This window comes from Lepus europaeus, chromosome 14 (genome assembly GCF_033115175.1).
Source record: "Lepus europaeus isolate LE1 chromosome 14, mLepTim1.pri, whole genome shotgun sequence".
In the NCBI taxonomy this organism is placed as follows: Eukaryota; Metazoa; Chordata; class Mammalia; order Lagomorpha; family Leporidae; genus Lepus; species Lepus europaeus.
The window spans coordinates 16,815,688-16,832,032 of record NC_084840.1 but is presented as its reverse complement, the minus strand read 5'-3'; the positions used below and the strand labels follow the sequence as shown (position 1 = coordinate 16,832,032).

The following is a 16,345-nucleotide window of genomic DNA, read 5'->3' as shown; positions in this document are numbered from 1 at the left end:
GCTGTTGGGGCACCCCCCGTCTTTCCCCTCTGTGTGCCATCCCCTTTGGGCTGGTTGGCCCACCACATCCTTCCTTCCCTAGGGTGAACCCAAGCTGTCTGCCCAAATGAAGGCAGTGTCGGCCGAGTGCCTGGGGCCCCCACTGGACATCTCCACCAAGAACATCACCAAGTCCCTGGCCTCACTCGTTGAGATCAAAGAGGACGGAGTGGGCTTCTCCATCCGAGACCCCTACTACCGGGACAAGGTCTCGCGCACCGTCAGCCTGCCCACCCGGGGCAGCACTTTGTAAGGAGGGGAGCCAGCCAGGACTGTGGGTGTGGCTGAGCAGGGGCTGGGGCCTGGGCCTCACTGGACCCTTCTGTTGCAGCCCCCGGCAGTCTCGAGCCGCGGACACGTCCCCTCTGACCCGGAGGAAGTCCTATGACCGAGGGCAGCCCATCAGGTCAGAGCATGTTCCGGAACCTGCTCCAGAGTCGCTGCTGGTCTTGTCCTTGGGTGCATGAATAGCTGTGAGATTTGATTCTGAGGGTCATCACGTATTCTTTTTTTTTTTAGTATTGTATTTATTTATTTGAGAGGTAGAGTTACAGACAGAGAGATGGAAAGACAAAGAGAGGGAGGTCTTCCATCTGCTGGTTCACTCCTCAAATGGCTGCAACAGCCAGAGCTGAGCAGATCTGAAGCCAGGAGCCAGGAGCTTCTTCCTGGTCTCCCACACAGATGCAGGGGCCCAAGCACTTGGGCCATCTTCCACTGCTCTCCCAGGCCATAGCAGAGAGCTGGTTTGGAAGAGGAGCAGCCGGGACAAGAATCAGCGCCCATATGGGATGCCAGCATGGCAGGCAGAGGCTTAGCCCACTACACCACAGCACCAGCCCCTACACTTTTTTTCAAATAATTCCAATAAAAAAAAAAAAAAAAGATTTATTTAGAATGCTGAGTTACAGAAAGAGAGGGCGAGATCTATCCACTGATTCACTCCCCAAATGGCTGCAACGCTCGGGGCTAGGCCAGGCTGAAGCCAGGAGCTTCAACTCCCTCTGAGTTTCTTCTGTGGGTGGCAGGGGACAAGTACTTGAGCCATCTTCCGCTGCCTTCCCAGGAGCATCAGCAGGGAGCTGGTTCAGAAGCAGAGCAGCTGGGAATCGAACCGGTGCTCACGTGGGACGCCGGCGCTTCAGGCCCTGGCTTGCTTAACCCGCTGCGCCGGCGCCGTGGTGTACACTTTTTAATCTGGGCCAGATGTGTGCCCTGGAGCATCCCCTCCATAAGGCACCTGGGAGTAGAGAGTCCAGCCACGTGCTGCACGCTGTTTGCTGGTGTGCACTCAACGTAGGTGGCTTTATGGTGGCTTGGGTCGGTCACCGAACTGGGGTGCTGGAGCCTCTCATGACCAGCATCCTTGGGAGCTTCCGCCCTGTCTAAGGCCTTGTCTGGGGAGAGGAGGTGGACATTCAAAGAAAAACCAAAACGGTCGCTGCAGAGCCGTGATGTCTCAGCTGGCCAACCACACATGGGGTCAGGCCCCTCAAGCTTCCGCAGAGAGTGGGTCACCTCCGTGCACATAATTTTCGGAGGTCTGGTGGCCTCAACCTGGTCACACACAGTGAAAGCCAGGGCTCAAGATGACCTTCGGGGAGCTGCCTTGGTGGGAGGCGAGAGGCTGGCTTGCCGCAGCCCTCCTTCCTCAGCCGGGCCTGAGCCGATGCCTGCAGCCGGGGGCTTGCCAAATGGTCCCGGGCAGGTGTTGACAGGATGTCTGTCCACTTGGAGGCTCGCCAGCTGTCACATCGTCTGTGACCCGAGAGAACAGGCTTAGGCTGCAGCCCAAGGGCTGTAGGCCGTGCCCTTGACGACTCTGGAGGGAGGGAGGAAGCGCGAAGGCTGAGCCTGATGGTAACTTGGCAGGAGCGGGGCCATGGGGCACAGGAGCCGCCCGTGCCTCGCGGCGGGGCTCGGCTGCCTGCAGGTGCAGTCACGGGAGTTAGGTTCTGCAAAGCAGCTGTGAACACCGGACTGGCCAGTGCCAAACCACTGCTGCTGGGGGGATTCGGGGTGGGCTCCCACAAGCCTCTGCTCCTGGTGCCCTCAACAACCAGTCAGCACCCGACCGTGCGTCACGCGTGTGCTGCAGATCCTTAGTGCTGGGCTCATAGCCCGGTGAGGAAGATGCTCACCATCCCCCATCACAGCTTCTGACACACAGGGACTCTGGACAGCACTCGGTACTGTGCTAAGTCTTCAGCAAGAAGGACAAAAATGCAGAAAACCGGAAGACTCACAGGGCCCTGAGGCCGTGGAGAGCGGACACGGTGCAAGCTGGGAACGGGGTCTCCCTTCCTGGGGCACGCCCAAGTGACAGACGCTCCGCCCGTGCTGCCTTGGGGGTCACACATGACAGGAAGTAGATGACTTCTGGGGACGGAATCTGCCACTGACCTGAGGCGACTCTCAGAACCATGCCCAGGAGCTTAGCTGGGACCGGAGCTCTGCCCCCCGGGCCTCCACTGAGACAGACTGTGGAAGCCCAGTGCCGGGGGTGGCCTGCGGGCACCAACTGTCGCCCCTGTGTTCCCCTCACCAGGTCCTCGGACGTGGGATTCACTCCTCCATCGTCCCCTCCCACTCGGCCCCGCAATGATCGCAATGTCTTCTCGCGGCTCACCAGTAACCAGAGCCAGGGGTCGGCACTGGACAAGTAAGGGGAGGGCTGAGGGGTGGCTTGGGAGGGGCGGGGAGGGAGGGGCCTGGCTGGAATTGCCTAGGGAGCTGGGCAGACCCAGGCCTGCTTTCGCTGCTTCTCTAAGCGGTGGGATTGTGTCCAGTGCTGGCAACAAGGTTGGCCACTGGGAGCTGGCACACCAAAGGCCCCCCCGAGACTGCCCCTCTCATCGCCTTGGCTCACTCGATTTTTTCCAAAGCTCCTCCCTTTCAGCGCCGGCCCCTCCCCCGGCTGACCACAGCTCCTTCAGCTGAGGCCCAGTGGCCCTCGCACACTGCCCTGGTGGCCATGGCAGGTTCAGCCTCTGTGCACCTGCACCTGCTGCAGTCACACTGTAGTCGCCCAGTGCCATGCCAAAGGGGCCCGCGCCTCTTCATTTGTCATTCCCTCGCCACTGTCCGTCAGCAGTGAGCATCACCTTCTGTGCCTTACGTTAGAGGGGCAAGGCCCCTCGAGGGCTCGAGAGAGTGTGGGAGCAGGGCCCTGACTTTCGAACAATGGGCTCTGCCTGGCCACAGGGGGGACCCCGTGCTCCCTGTGTCCCCATCTGCTTGGCCCAGCCTAGCCGCTGCTAACTCTCTGAGCTCCCCCCGGAGTAGGGGCTCCTCGGGCCTCCTGAAAAGCTTCCCTAGCCCTAGAGGCAGCCGTGCCAAGTCCTCCAGGGCACCCCAGGCCCGAAGGTCTTTGTACCCAGTGCTGAGTGCGCCCTTCCCCTCGCCACACACATGCCCCTTCCTGCTCAGATTATGGCTCTGTGAGTGGTCCCTCCTTCCCAGGCTGCCTCAGCTCAGGCCCGGCCCAGCCACGCAGGGTGCACCCCGTCTCCAGGCCATCACAGTGCACAGGCCCCCAAAGACTCCATCCGCCCAATCTAATCGTCTCCCAGAGGCCTGGGTCTTGCCAATGGCCCTGGTCTTGGGGCAGGGGCGTGGTGCAAGGTCCCGGGGACTTCCTGGGGACAGTGGACCTTGTAAACAAGTGAGCTCCTGAAGGGTGGCCGGAGAGGCAGCTCCCGGCACCTCCGTGCAGCCTCAGGCAGGCACTAGCATTGCTGGGGTGGGGCCGTGCCCCCAGCTTGTCCCGTGGGGCAGCCGGAGAGCTTGGAACCAACAAACAGCCCCAACTGTCTCCCCCAGTGTGCGGCCAGCGCGCCCACACCTCCCACAGTCCCTCCCCACCCCCACCCCCTCTGCTAGCTGGGGGACCCCCCAGTGCTCATCCTGGGCCGGCCCCCGGCTCGCAGAGCCGCCCTCCCACCCCCTCCCCGCCTCCCTTGAAGGCCCTCCCTCCTCTGCCTCTCTCCGCTCCCCTTGAAGAGAATAACCCGCCCTCTGACCTGGTGCTGCTGCCGCCTCTGCCGCCCTGTGTGTGTTTCCTCTCTCCCCCTAATCCAGCTAATTTTCTGCCCTCCCCAGGTCTGACGACAGCGACTCCTCTGTGTCGGAGGCCCTGAGGTACACACAGAATGTCTCCCGTGTTGGGCCCCCGCTCTCTGCTCTCTGTCCCGCCTGCACACCCGGCCCTCCGCATGCAGCCCCTCCTCTCCCTGGCCCTCCCCACACCTGTCCCTGCCTCATGGTTCCTCCCTCTCAGGGCACCCGGCGGCATGGCCTCTGACTGCGCCACACCTGGCTGGAGCTGGGGGCTTGGGGGGTGCAGTTGCTGTGGCCGATCTGATTCTCTCCTCCCTCACGGCCTGGGCGGGGAGGGGACAGGGCGTGGACACCTGGGGCAGGCCAGGGCTGGAGCTGAGGGCCAGCCGGGCTGCTGCGTCAAGGGCTGTGCCCGGGATCCTGTGGTTCACTCAGCTTGGGCCAGAGCGGCCAACTCTTTAGACCTGGGCTCTGAGAGGGGCACCATGGGGGCACTGCCCCGCCCACGTCTGGTGGCACCTGGATATGCAGGTCCCTGCCCCCCACCCCGGCCAGTGGGATGAGCCAAGGCGAGTCCTCCCTAACACCACCATGACATCCCACAGCCAGGAACAAGTCTCCGGCCTGCTGGGCCCAGCTTCCTCCCCGGCTCCAGTCCTCCTGGCGTACATGCTGCCGTCTCCTTTGCTGGCTGTGGGCAGTGAGCCTTTGCCGTGGCCATCGCCATGGGACAGTCAGCCTCCTGGCCCCTCCTGACGTGTTTCCATGGCACACTCGGGCCTCCTCCCCAGACACACTGCCAGTTCCCAGACCCATGTCAGAGTGGGTGCAGGGCCGCCTGGGGGAGCTGTCTGTGCGAGAGACTCTGGGCCGAGCTGGGCCCTGGGGGTGGGGTGGGGGGTGCTGCTGTTTGAGGAGCCCTGCACGGGACATCGGTCAGTTCTGTCAGCCCGTGGCATCTTTGTCAGGGGCAGCATGTGCTTTGAGCAAGAACGAGAATCTGTTTTCAAACGTGACTCAGCCGGCGCCTTTACTAAGAGGAATATAGTCCATGATCTCCATCCCTAGAGCCGCCCTGGGGCTGCATGGCCAGTGCCTCGCCCTCCCATGGGCCGGCCTCCCTCCTTCTCTCACGGCGTCCCGGGGGCGAGGGTGCCATGCCACATCCGCAAGGCCTCACTCCAGAGGCCCCCAAGTGTCCTGGCCCCGGGCAGGGCTGGGCTTCCTAAAGGGATCCAGCTCTTGGTCAAGGCAGTCACAGGTCTGACCGTGCTGGCCCACAAGGCTGTGGCAGCATGCGTGCACATGTGTGCACACGCGTGTACGTGTGTGTGTGTGTGTGTTGGGGGTGAGGCCTGGCCACCTCTGCTCCCTTCCTCTCGCCCTTGGTTGCTGAAGGAGCTCGGAGAGGCTGACTCCAGCACTTGGCCTCTGCCCCATTCCCGGGGGCCTGCACGTGTTCTGTGGCCGCATCTGGGCAGGCGCTGTGAGATGGGAACTTCCCAGGGGCAGGGCCCACGCCTCCTGCTCCTTCCATCCAGGCCTAGGACGCAGCTTGCTTCCTGGGAGTGCTCAGGATGCCGACTAACAGATTGCCGTACAAGGCAGGCCCTCGCCGCCCTAACAGCCCGTTCCTGCTCTCAGACCCCGGTGGAGTTTGGCTGCAGTCTCTGTCGTTAGACCCTCGTCCCCTCTGCCTTGGTCCCCTCTCTGCTCTGCACCTCTGGCAGCCCGGCCGCGATCCCCGGGGCTGACAGCTGTGCCCTCTCTCCCTCTCTCCCGGAAGGGGCGTCATCACGCCTGTCGGAGGAGCCAAGGGCGCTCGGACGGCCCCGCTGCAGTGCATCTCCATGGCCGAGGGCCACACCAAGCCCATCCTCTGCCTGGATGCCACGGACGAGTTGCTTTTCACCGGGTCCAAAGGTGCGTGGAATCCCGACTGGCCACGTCGGGTGAGGGTCCCCCCAGCTCTCCTTTTGCCGGCGTGGACTGTGGAGGAGATAAAGCACAGAGTCCCCAGGAGTTGAGGGCGCGGGGGCCACCTCACTGGGCACCTCCTTTGTCTCCTGCCGTGCCCCGAAACTCCCATCCCATGCGCCCCTGACTGATTCTTTTTTTTTTAAGATTGATTTTATTTATGTATTTATTTATGAGAGGTAGAGTTACAGACAGAGAGAAAGGTCTTCCATCTGCTGGTTCACTCCCCAGATGGCCGCAGTGGCCGGAGCTGAGCCGATCCAAAGCCAGGAGCCTCCTCCAGGTCTCCTGCATGGTACAGGGCCCAAGCACTCGGGCCATCCTCCACTGCCTTCCCAGGCCACAGCAGAGCTGGATCGGAAGAGGAGCAGCTAGAACTCAAACCGGTGCCCATATGGGATTCCGGCACTGCAGGCGGAGACTTAGCCCACTATGCCACAGTGCTGTCCCCGCCCCCTGGCTGATTCTTCCCTCATACCTGACCCTGGGGGCTCCATCCTGACCTCGGAAACTTCAGGAAGCTTCTCAGGAGCCCCACCTGCGTGTGCTTGTAACCCTGACATCAAACCCGTCCCTGCAGCTAAGTAGTTCCTGGGCTCTCGGCAGCAGGCCTCCCCGGGGTTAGGGCGCGCTGACTCGGTCACAGTAGCAGTCAACAGGTACCAGCGGAGGCGTCAGCCTGCAGCAGGCACACGTGGCAGCAGCGCGAGTGTCTGTGTCTCCGGGGCAGGGGCAGGGAGAGCTGTCAACCCAGGAGCCGTTGATTGATTCGCAGTTTCCCCTAAGATTTGCTCTCCGCTGTTCACTTATTTCATCAGCTGTTAGTGTCTGCAGAACAGGCACCCAGGGCTGGAGAATTTCATCTTGGCCCGGAACAGCTTGGGATGCTCACGGCACTGGTGTTTGTCGCATGTTTGCTTGAGACGCTCCGGCCTGAGATCTGAGATCTTGGCCACGAGCACACACACCCGTGTTTCTCTCCCCCTCTGCGTGGGGGAGCTGCTGAGCCCTGGTGACCAACGTCTGTCCGTCCCCCGCCTCTCTCAGACCGCAGCTGCAAGATGTGGAACTTAGTCACGGGGCAGGAGATCGCCGCCCTGAAGGGCCACCCCAACAACGTGGTGTCCATCAAGTACTGCAGCCTCTCGGGGCTCGTGTTCTCCGTGTCCACCTCCTACATCAAAGTGTGGGACATCCGGGACTCGGCCAAGTGCATTCGGACCCTCACGTAAGTGACCTACCTGCCCACTCCTCGCCTGCAGGCTTCCCAGCCCAAGTGACCCACAAAACAGCTCAGCCTGGGTCCATGAGCACAAGGCCCTTCCTGGCCCGGGGCCTTGGCTCGACCCTGGGGGCCTTGGGTTGGGGGACAGTGTCCGGGGCAGCAGCAGCGTGGTGAGCCTTTGGCCTGCTTACCCTCTACCTTCATCCCAGTCCCCCAAGCCCTGCCCCTTGGTACTGCCCTTGAGAGCAGCGGACAGAAGCCATCGGCTGCTGCAGGGATAGGCCACCCGATGGCCTCGAGCCCTGGCCTCACAGACCCAGGGAGACGGAGCTGAGGCCAGGACCCCCACAAAACAAAATCGTTTTAAGCGAGGATCGTGCTTTGTCCGTACATGTACATTGTCAGCTACCATCTATTCCTTAAGTTGATCCTTAAAAAGTGAGCGCCAAGGGCTTCTGGGGCCATGAAGTTCACCTGTAATGGGAGAGGCGTGTCATCTCTGGCTTACTCGGACTATCCTGGGTGTGGCCACTAACCGTGGGCTCAGGGCGCTGTCAGTCCCTGCAGGTTCATCCAGACGTACTACACCAGTGGGGGTGGGAAACTGGGGGTTGGCATATGAGGAACCTCGGTACCTTCTGTTGGGTTCTGCTGGGAGCCTAAAGTTGCTCTTAAAATTTTTTTAGAACAAGGTAAAGAGAGTGGGCATTATCATCTTTTCACAGATGGTGAAACAGACTCGGGTTAGGTGATCGTCACGAGATCTGAGTTCAGACTGAGTCCCCTGACCCCGTGGTACAGCCTCCCAGCCAGCGCCTGGGCACACGGGCAGGCCACGTGGTCACCTGTCCTGCTGGGCTGGGGTGGAGCTCTCTACCCCTCTCACTTCTCGGGAAAGCTGTTGCTGTCTGTTCAGTCGAGGAAAGCTTCCTGGAAGAAGTGGCTCGGGGGGGCTGCTCTGAGTGGGGTTTCATCGGTCTCCTTGCCCACGTGGACAAACCATTTTGACGGAGAGTCTTCCTCTGGTCCTCACGGGCAGGTCCTCAGGCCAGGTGATCTCAGGGGACGCCTGTGCTGCCACGTCCACCCGCGCCATCACCAGCGCCCAGGGAGAGCATCAGATCAACCAGATCGCGCTCAGCCCCTCCGGCAGCATGCTGTACGCCGCCTCGGGCAACGCTGTCCGCATCTGGGAGCTCAGCAGGTCAGCGAGGCGCCCGTGTGGGGCCCAGGGCTCGGCGGGGCCCAGGGCGGCTCCCTGGTCTCAGCCTGGGAGGAGCCCCCAGGATGGGCAGGACCTCAGCTGCCCCTCCACGTCCCTGCGCTGCCGGACTTGGGGCCCCTGGGGCAGGGAGCACCTTAAGTCGAGGTTCTTGATCTCGCTTGGAGGGGAGGGGCTGTATCCTGGCCAGGCCTGCTCCCCACCCCGGCCACAGGCCCTCCCAATCCACCTGCCCTGGCTGGCCTCTCCCCACTGCAGGTTCCAGCCCATTGGCAAGCTGACTGGCCACATCGGCCCCGTGATGTGTCTGACAGTCACCCAGACCGCCAGCCAGCACGACCTCGTGGTGACCGGCTCCAAGGACCACTATGTCAAGGTACCTGAGGCTGCCTCAGCTTGAGCCCTGAGTGTCAGTGCCTCTTGCACTCCTCTCCGACCTTTGCCCTCTCACCTTGGGAGTACAGGGAGACCCCGGGGGTCTGTGCTGAAGAAACCATCCCAAAGAAGGCTGGATGACAAGTGTAGGACATTACAGACGGCTGTGCTACTCTGTAAATGGCACAGAATTTGGAACAACCTAAATGTCTAAGTGCAGAATATTCTGGAATACTCTAGAATATTCAAGAAAAGTCTGGAAAATCCACAAACAGGATGCAATGCCACTATGAAAATAATAAATAGGAAAAAACAAAGCAGCAAATGTTCAAACAATACTAATTGGGTCTGCCGCCTAATTATGCCAGTGTAGCCGGAGCTCTGTGGTCGCACTACAAGGCAGTAGGGAGGGAGGAGGGGAGGAGAGGGAGGAGTGGGAGGAGTGTTGTAGTTACAGAACATGTAATGCTACATTTAATTTGAATTTTTTAAAAGATTTATTTTATTTATTTGAGAGGCAGAGTTAGAGGGAAAGACAGAGAGGCCTTCCATCCACTGACTCACTCCCCAAATGGCCACAATGGCCAGGACTGTGCCAGACTGGAGCCTGGAGCTCCCTCCAGGTCTCCCACGTGGGTGCAGGGACCCCGGCACTTGGGCCATCCTCTGCTGCCTTCCCAGGCCATTAGCAGGGAGCTGGATCAGAAGTGGAGCAGCCGGGACTCGAATCAGCACCCATAAGGGATGCCAGTGTTGCAGGCGGAGGCTTTTCCAGCACTGGCCCCAGTTTAATTTCTTAAAAAGCAGAAGTGTTGTAAATGGGCTCCTGCCCCAAGGGGACCTTTCTTCTCAGTAGCTGCTTATTTAGCTGGGGACTGTCCCAGTGATTAGCCCAGTCACCGGTCCCCAAGAGGAGGTTCAGGCCCTGGGCCTTCAGGGTCCCCAGTCCCTTGGAAGAAGTGGCCCCTCTCCCAGGAGCCCTGGGGAGGCTCCTCCCTTCACCAGTGGGCCGGGCCCTCAGCCTGCACCCCCCCCCCCCACGCAGATGTTCGAGCTGGGCGAGTGTGTGACCGGCACCATCAGCCCCACCCACAACTTCGAGCCCCCGCACTACGATGGCATTGAGTGTCTCGCCATCCAGGGAGACATCCTGTTCAGTGGTTCCCGTGACAACGGCATCAAGAAGTGGGACCTGGAGCAGCAGGAGCTCATTCAGGTGCAGTGGGAGGGGCACAGCTCCCCAGCCCAGGTGGGGCCTGGGGCCCGGGGTCTGGGCACCCCCCAGGGCGGCCGGTTTTCCCAGCTGCCCCTGACTTTGGGGAGCATGCGTCAGCCTGACCCCTCTGGGGGTGGGAAGCGCCTCCACCAGCACAAGACCTTCGGCATGAACCTGGCAAGGGGCAGAAGGACCCACCCTGGGCCCCCAAAGCCCCCAGCCCATGTGACCCGTGATGCCTCCCTGCGCGGCTGCTCAGCCACCGTCCGCCAGCCACCAGCAAGAGGGGCCCCAGGCCAGTCCCCTCCCACCTCACCGGCCCGCTCCTCCTGCAGCAAATCCCTAACGCACACAAGGACTGGGTGTGCGCCCTGGCCTTCGTCCCGGGTCGCCCCATGCTGCTGAGCGCCTGCCGAGCCGGCGTCATCAAGGTCTGGAACGTGGACAACTTCACGCCCATCGGTGAGATCAAGGGCCACGATAGCCCCATCAATGCCATCTGCACCAACGCCAAGCACATCTTCACGGCCTCCAGGTGGGTGCCGCGCGGATGGGCCGCCTCTGCTCCCCCGCCCCCACCGCCCGCTTCCTGGTGTGGGCAGGGAGCCGGCAGGCTCGGGGCCCTGCAGTGCCCCCTCGCCCCCTCTTTCTGTACCCAGCCCATGCCAGCCTTCACCGTGTGCCCACCAGTGCCAGGCACTGCAGTGGGCAGGGGAGCGGGGAGCTGCTGGGCCCCGGGCTGGACTTAACCCGCCTGTCGGCCCCGAACAGCAGCCTCTGCAGGTATCTCAGGCCACACCCGGTAGCCCAGTCCCGCCCCCGCGCCACCAGCCCCCACTCTGGGCCCTGTGGTCATTGAGCACCAGGCCCTCGGCCCCATGGGCGCTGCTCAGCATCCTCATCTCTCGTTCCCACCGTGTCCCCCCCCCCCCCGTGTCCACCGGCCCCTCCTCTCTCCTCTCTCCCCCCACAGTGACTGCCGGGTAAAGCTGTGGAATTACGTCCCTGGACTCACCCCCTGCCTTCCTCGCCGAGTCCTGGCCATAAAGGGCCGCGCCACCACCCTGCCCTGACCCCCTCCACCCTGTCTCTCTCTCTCTCTCTCTCTCTCTCTCTCCCCTCTCTCCTCCCCCCTCTCCCCCCACTTCGATCTGAGCTGCTTCTTCACGGTACGAGATCCTTTTTCCCCTCTTCCTGCTCGCCCTTTCTCGCCTGCCTGGCCCAGAGACGCGGCCCCGCCCCCCACCCCCTTCCAAGCATGAGCAGGGGGAGCGCCCCCCCAGGAGGGGTGCCAGGTGCTGAGCAGGGGGGAGCATCCAGACCCCAACCAAACAAAGCCACAGCCACAGAGGAAGCCCCGAGGTCCCTTGGGGCCAGGGACGGGCCTGACCCCTGCCCTGCACGCCCAGCCTGCAGCCCGCCCTGCCTGAGCAGTGCCTGCCCCATGGCCCAGCCACGCTTGGGGAGCTCAGGGGATCCTGCCTGCAACCCTCGTGGGCTGACCGGCCCCTCTCTGTCCTCCCCCCAGTGACCTGACGGTGAAGTTCTGGAGCGTGCGGAGGGTGCCCGGAGTCGCATCCTAGGAGCGAGGTCCGAGGGATGCCCGACCCTCGGCCCCAGCCGCCCGGCCACCGTGGAGGGGAAGCCGTGGCTGGGGGCAGAGGCTGCGGCCCCCTCCCGCCCTGCTTGCTCTCGGCCTTCCCACCGAGCACTGCCCCTCAGAGAGAGGTTGGGAGACCGAGCCACGCAGCCAAGGGGCGTCACCCCTCTTCCTCCCCCTTCTGCCCGTGCTCTCCGCTGAGCCTCTGGGCCTTTCCCCGGGGCTCAGAGGGGAACTGAAGCAGCACAGCCCAGCCCCGTGGCGCCCCCCACCACGAGCGGGCCTCCCCTGTGTCTCAGCCCGGCCTCTGAGCCACTGCACCTGCCTCTGAGCCGAGTCCTCAGGTAACCCCGGGAGCCAGGTGCAGGCAGCTGGCCCTGTACCCTGGGGGCCCCAGCAGTGGCTCAGGGGCCTCTCCCAGGGGGCCAGGGTGGAGCTGCTTGGGGAGATGGTCAGAAATACTCCAGCCATTTAATTTATTATGTTTTTGTTTTTGTTTTTTGCTGTTGCCTCCTGGAAACTGACTTGAAGTTTCTTCCCACGTGTACTCTCCCTCCGCTCTCGGGGGGGTGGGGGCCAGGAACCCCCAGGGCCACCGCCTCCGTGTGCTGCGCACAGGAGGGGCGTGCCCCCTCCCACTCTGCAGCTTGGGCCTGTCCCCGCCCCTGCCCCCGGGGACCCTCCAGGCCGCCCAACGCTACAGTGCCTTCCCCCGTCCTGGGGCCTGGCACCCGTGCCGGGCAGCCTCATACCAGCCATGCCCGCCGCGCCACACGTGTCTTCTACCCCAGGGGCTCGGGCCCACCACCCCCAGAAAGGCAGGGCCTGCGAGGTCACACAGCGAGCAGCTCAGTGGACAGCCCCCCAGCAAGTTGGGGGGTGAGGGTCCCCGGGCTCCCCACCCAGCCCCGGGGGCTCACCCCATCTCGGGGTTCCCCGCGCTTCTTCCACCCTGGTGTTGTCAGCAGCCGCGCTTTCTAGCCTTAAAACCGGCCTGGGCGTGGGACCCCCTCAGTGAGGAGCTCAGTGAGCTGCTCCCTCCTTCCTCTGGGACTGAGGCCTCCCAGCTCCAGCGTCCCGGCGCCCCCTGTTGGGGAAACTGTGGATTTGCAGGAACGCTCCCCAGGCCCCACCCCTGCCCACACCGGTTTATGTGGCATCACCGGCCCTGGGCTCCGTCCCCAGGGCACGGTGACTTTGGGACTGCCGAGCTGGGGCCAGGGTGGCTGCTGTGGCCCAGGGAAGGCTGGGGGGCCTGTCCTCCTCCCACGGCTGCTCGCGCGTGGCCCTCAGGGACGTGCTGCTGGACTCTGGCTGTGCTGACCTGTGAGGAGCACCTGAACCCGGCCCTGGACACCTGGACAGCCCCCGGCGAGGCCATCCCCCGGCGCCGGGCCCTCAGCGCTCAGAAGTGGCCACAAGTCTCTTCCCGCCCACGTCCGCCCCTCCCCAGCCACCTGCCACAGAAACTTGCCGCCCGTAGGGAAGATGCGTCGCACGGCTGTTTACGTACACACTGCCGGAGCTGGGAGACCTGCACCCGGGCTGACCGTGCCCGGGTGCTCTTCAGTTCCGGGAGAGGTGCTGGGCGCCATGGCCGTGTCCTGCTGTTTCTGCTGGGTCAGCTACCTCACGCGGGGCCGGCTCTGCTGTCCTGGCGAGCGTCACTGACTTACGTCCCCGGGAGTCCTGGTCCGCTCCGAGCTGTGCTCCACGGGCGCCGTCCCTGACGCTCTCTCAGGGAGCCCGAGGCCCAGGGCCAGGCCCCAGCTCCGCTCAGCGCACAAGGCCCCACGTGTCGGAAGCACAGTAATGGTTGCCATGGAGCACAACGGGGCCCCGGCCAGAGATAGACCGCGTGGGCCCGGCTCGTCCTGATCCTGGGCCCGATCCCGTTACTTCCTGTCCCTCCGTGCCCGTCCCTAAGACTTGAGACCAAGCCACATGTGTGTGCCGGGGGCCCCGTACAGACCCTGGATCTTCACACACCTGGGCACAGCCGGGGTCCCCACCCTATTGAGCCTGAAGAGCTTGGACCCCAGAGTGCCCATGTCTGGGACTGAGACCCCGTCCACACCTTTGAAGCTGACTGCAGGCTCCTGGGGCAGAAGGTGGCTCCCATCCCCGTGGCCGGCGGGACCAGGCCCCGGTCTCGGTGTGAACCAGTTCAGTGTTTGCTTTCCTGTGAGTGACTGACCCCTCCCAGGCTCCACCGGAGCACCTCCGGGGCCTGCCGTGGGGGAATCGGCCAGGCGGAGGCCAGTGCACCTGCGGCCCGGCTGCAGCTTGGGAAATGCCTGGTCCTTGGTGATGGCCCTGCTGCCCACCCTGGGGCTATGTGGTGGCCGCAGGACACTTAAGGGCACAGCCGCTGTGGGGAGGGAGGACGCTGGGTCGCTGGGACCCCTCGTGCCTCCTGGTGTGGGGGCTGCGGGCAGCAGCTGCCTGCTGTGAGGTTGGCGCCCAGCCCCCCGCCGACCCTGCCGGGCTCCCCCGATGTCATCTGGGGCCGTGTCCGCCCTGCAGGAGTGATGAGCGCCTTCCCGCTGCAGGGCCCAGGCCTGTGGTATCTGTCCCTTTGCCATCATGGACAGGGAAGCACTTGCTGCTTCCCCTGCTGGGCCAAGGCCTCCTCAGGCCTTCCAGGGCCCGGGGGGCCCCCCTGCTGGCTCCCTGACCCTCCGCTGCCCTCTGAAGTGCAAGGACCGAATCTGCGGGGAAGTTCTGGGTCATCATCCGACCCCTGCCCATCCCCAGCCCCCTCCTCGCTTGGCTCTGTCCTTTGAAGCTGGCCCCCAGGGCCCAGCAGGGAAGCGGGGAGTGGGAGCGGAGCGCCAGGGTGATGGGTGACGCGAGCGGGGCCCTCCCGGCTCGCTGTCCTCCCGCAATGGCGAGCACAAGTGTGTGTGTTTTGTACCTCTGCCGCCGGCTGTACATAGTGTGTGGAAGCGATGGGAGCCGCCTGCTGTACATTTCCGTTCCTAGGTGGGATGTGTGTGTTCTAAGATGTTGTCATAAATAAAACCCGACTGACCATCGCCTGTGGAGGTGTGGCCCTGAGGGCTGCTGGGAGGTGGGCAGGGGCGGGCCTCGGGCTGGGCTGAGCCTGATGAGAAGGTTCTGGGCTCGGAATTTGGGGCGCACCCACCCAGTTAGGAAACAGCTTCGGGAGGGCTGCGTCCACCAGACCCCGCAGGCTGCCTTCGGGGCAGGTGCAGTCGCTGCATGGGCAAGGCTGCCACTCCCCACACCTGCTGTAGCCCAGGTGCTATGAGGGCGGATTTCCTTTGATCTCCCCCAGCCTCCATGGAAGCGAGACAGGTTTCAGGGTGGGAGTGACTGAGCCAGGCTAAGGACATAGCCAGCCCTGCCCCCGGCGGCAGCACGCTGTACCTGCCATGAACCATACCCACTGCCCTCCCTTGCCTCTTAACGAGAGAAGACAAAGATAGCAATGGCTTGGAAAGAGACGGCGCTACTCCGGTCTTGGGCTTGTGTCGTTAAGTCCTTGGAAAGCTGCATCCCCTACAGATCCCCGCGAGTCACTCCATCAATTCCAGGGGATTCTGGGTGATGGGGGGTGGGGGTGGGGTGGGACAGGACTCCCCTCATCACCCGCCTCCTTGCTATCAGCACAATGAGCTCTGTTTCCCAAATACAAACCCACGTAGTTTCCTCAAGCTACACAGGTCCCTGCTGCCTGCCCAGCCCATGGCTGGGACCAGAGCCAGCCAGTGAGTTCCTGGAGCCTGCAGGAGGCAATGGTCATCATGAGGGTGGGGGTGGGGGTGCCCCTTGCAGGGAAACCCTGGCCAGTTAGGATCAGTCAGATCTATAAGAACAGGTCTTTGATGCTACCGATCTGCTTGTTGCAAAGCGAGATTGCCCCTGGGGTGCATTGCAGGGGTAGGAGCGTGTTACCCAGTGCTTGGGGGAGGGGGGTCTCTGTTCACCTCCATCTGCACAGGCTCAGCAGGTAAGGCCCCCACGGGGGGCGGCTGCTGGCTGACCTGGCAGCGAGCTGAGAGGAGCCACACGTGTGGCCTTCAACGCCACACTGAGCTTGCCTGCAAGCGTGGCTGGGGGACAGTGCTGTGAGCACCGTGGCCACCCCTGAGAGGGGGCACACGGAGGCAGAGAGGGCCAGTGAGGAGGGAGCTCAGTGTGCCCCCAGGGTGTGGGGGCAGGTGACGGAGCCCCCGTGGGAGCTTGCTTATTAGGACGTGGGGCTACTGTCCTGCGTTCTCCCTAGGACATGGCGGGCTGAAGGTCAGGGGTCACTGGTGACACCCTGGGTCAGGGAGCAGGGTGGTGAGGGGCTGTGACCCTGGCACAGACCCCAAGGGGCACCCGGACTGCCAGGCCGACCTGGGTAAGAGTGGCTGCAGCGGGAGACAGCAGGTGCTGCCCCCGCCCTCCTCCCAGCACCGGGGCAGGAGCCTGGGGCTCGCCAAAGGAGCAGTGGCCAAGCTTCGGGTGTCCGGCCCGAGTGTTGTCCCTGGGGCAGAGGTCTGGGCAGCACCGAGGGACAGACACTGGTGTTTTCACAGAGTAGCCCTGTTGCTGGGACTTGGACCCTCCGATGTTCCAGATACTGGGCAGGGGGCTCACTAATAGCCCGCCCCTTATCAC

General features: G+C 63.3%; 1 protein-coding gene across 4 annotated transcripts in view; it reads left to right on the top strand.

Annotated features, from left to right (window-relative positions):
- The window catches only part of KIF21B (kinesin family member 21B), a 46,948-nt gene extending 32,209 nt beyond the window's left edge, over positions 1-14,739 (top strand). Inside the window, exons 25-36 of one of the 4 annotated variants that reach the window (XR_009867988.1) lie at positions 83-288; positions 371-445; positions 2,588-2,701; positions 4,141-4,179; positions 5,885-6,021; positions 7,123-7,303; positions 8,340-8,504; positions 8,781-8,898; positions 9,943-10,113; positions 10,449-10,648; positions 11,087-11,282; positions 11,642-14,739. Coding sequence is in view for 2 of the 4 variants with exons in the window: in XM_062211573.1 (XP_062067557.1) it covers positions 83-288; positions 371-445; positions 2,588-2,701; positions 4,141-4,179; positions 5,885-6,021; positions 7,123-7,303; positions 8,340-8,504; positions 8,781-8,898; positions 9,943-10,113; positions 10,449-10,648; positions 11,642-11,696 (1,461 nt within the window). In the remaining 2 variants the exon portion in view is untranslated. The remainder of the gene's footprint in view (positions 1-82; positions 289-370; positions 446-2,587; positions 2,702-4,140; positions 4,180-5,884; positions 6,022-7,122; positions 7,304-8,339; positions 8,505-8,780; positions 8,899-9,942; positions 10,114-10,448; positions 10,649-11,086; positions 11,283-11,641) is intronic. The other 3 variants (XR_009867989.1, XM_062211573.1, XM_062211574.1) reach the window with 3 other exon arrangements.
- The last annotated feature ends 1,606 nt before the right edge of the window (positions 14,740-16,345 follow it).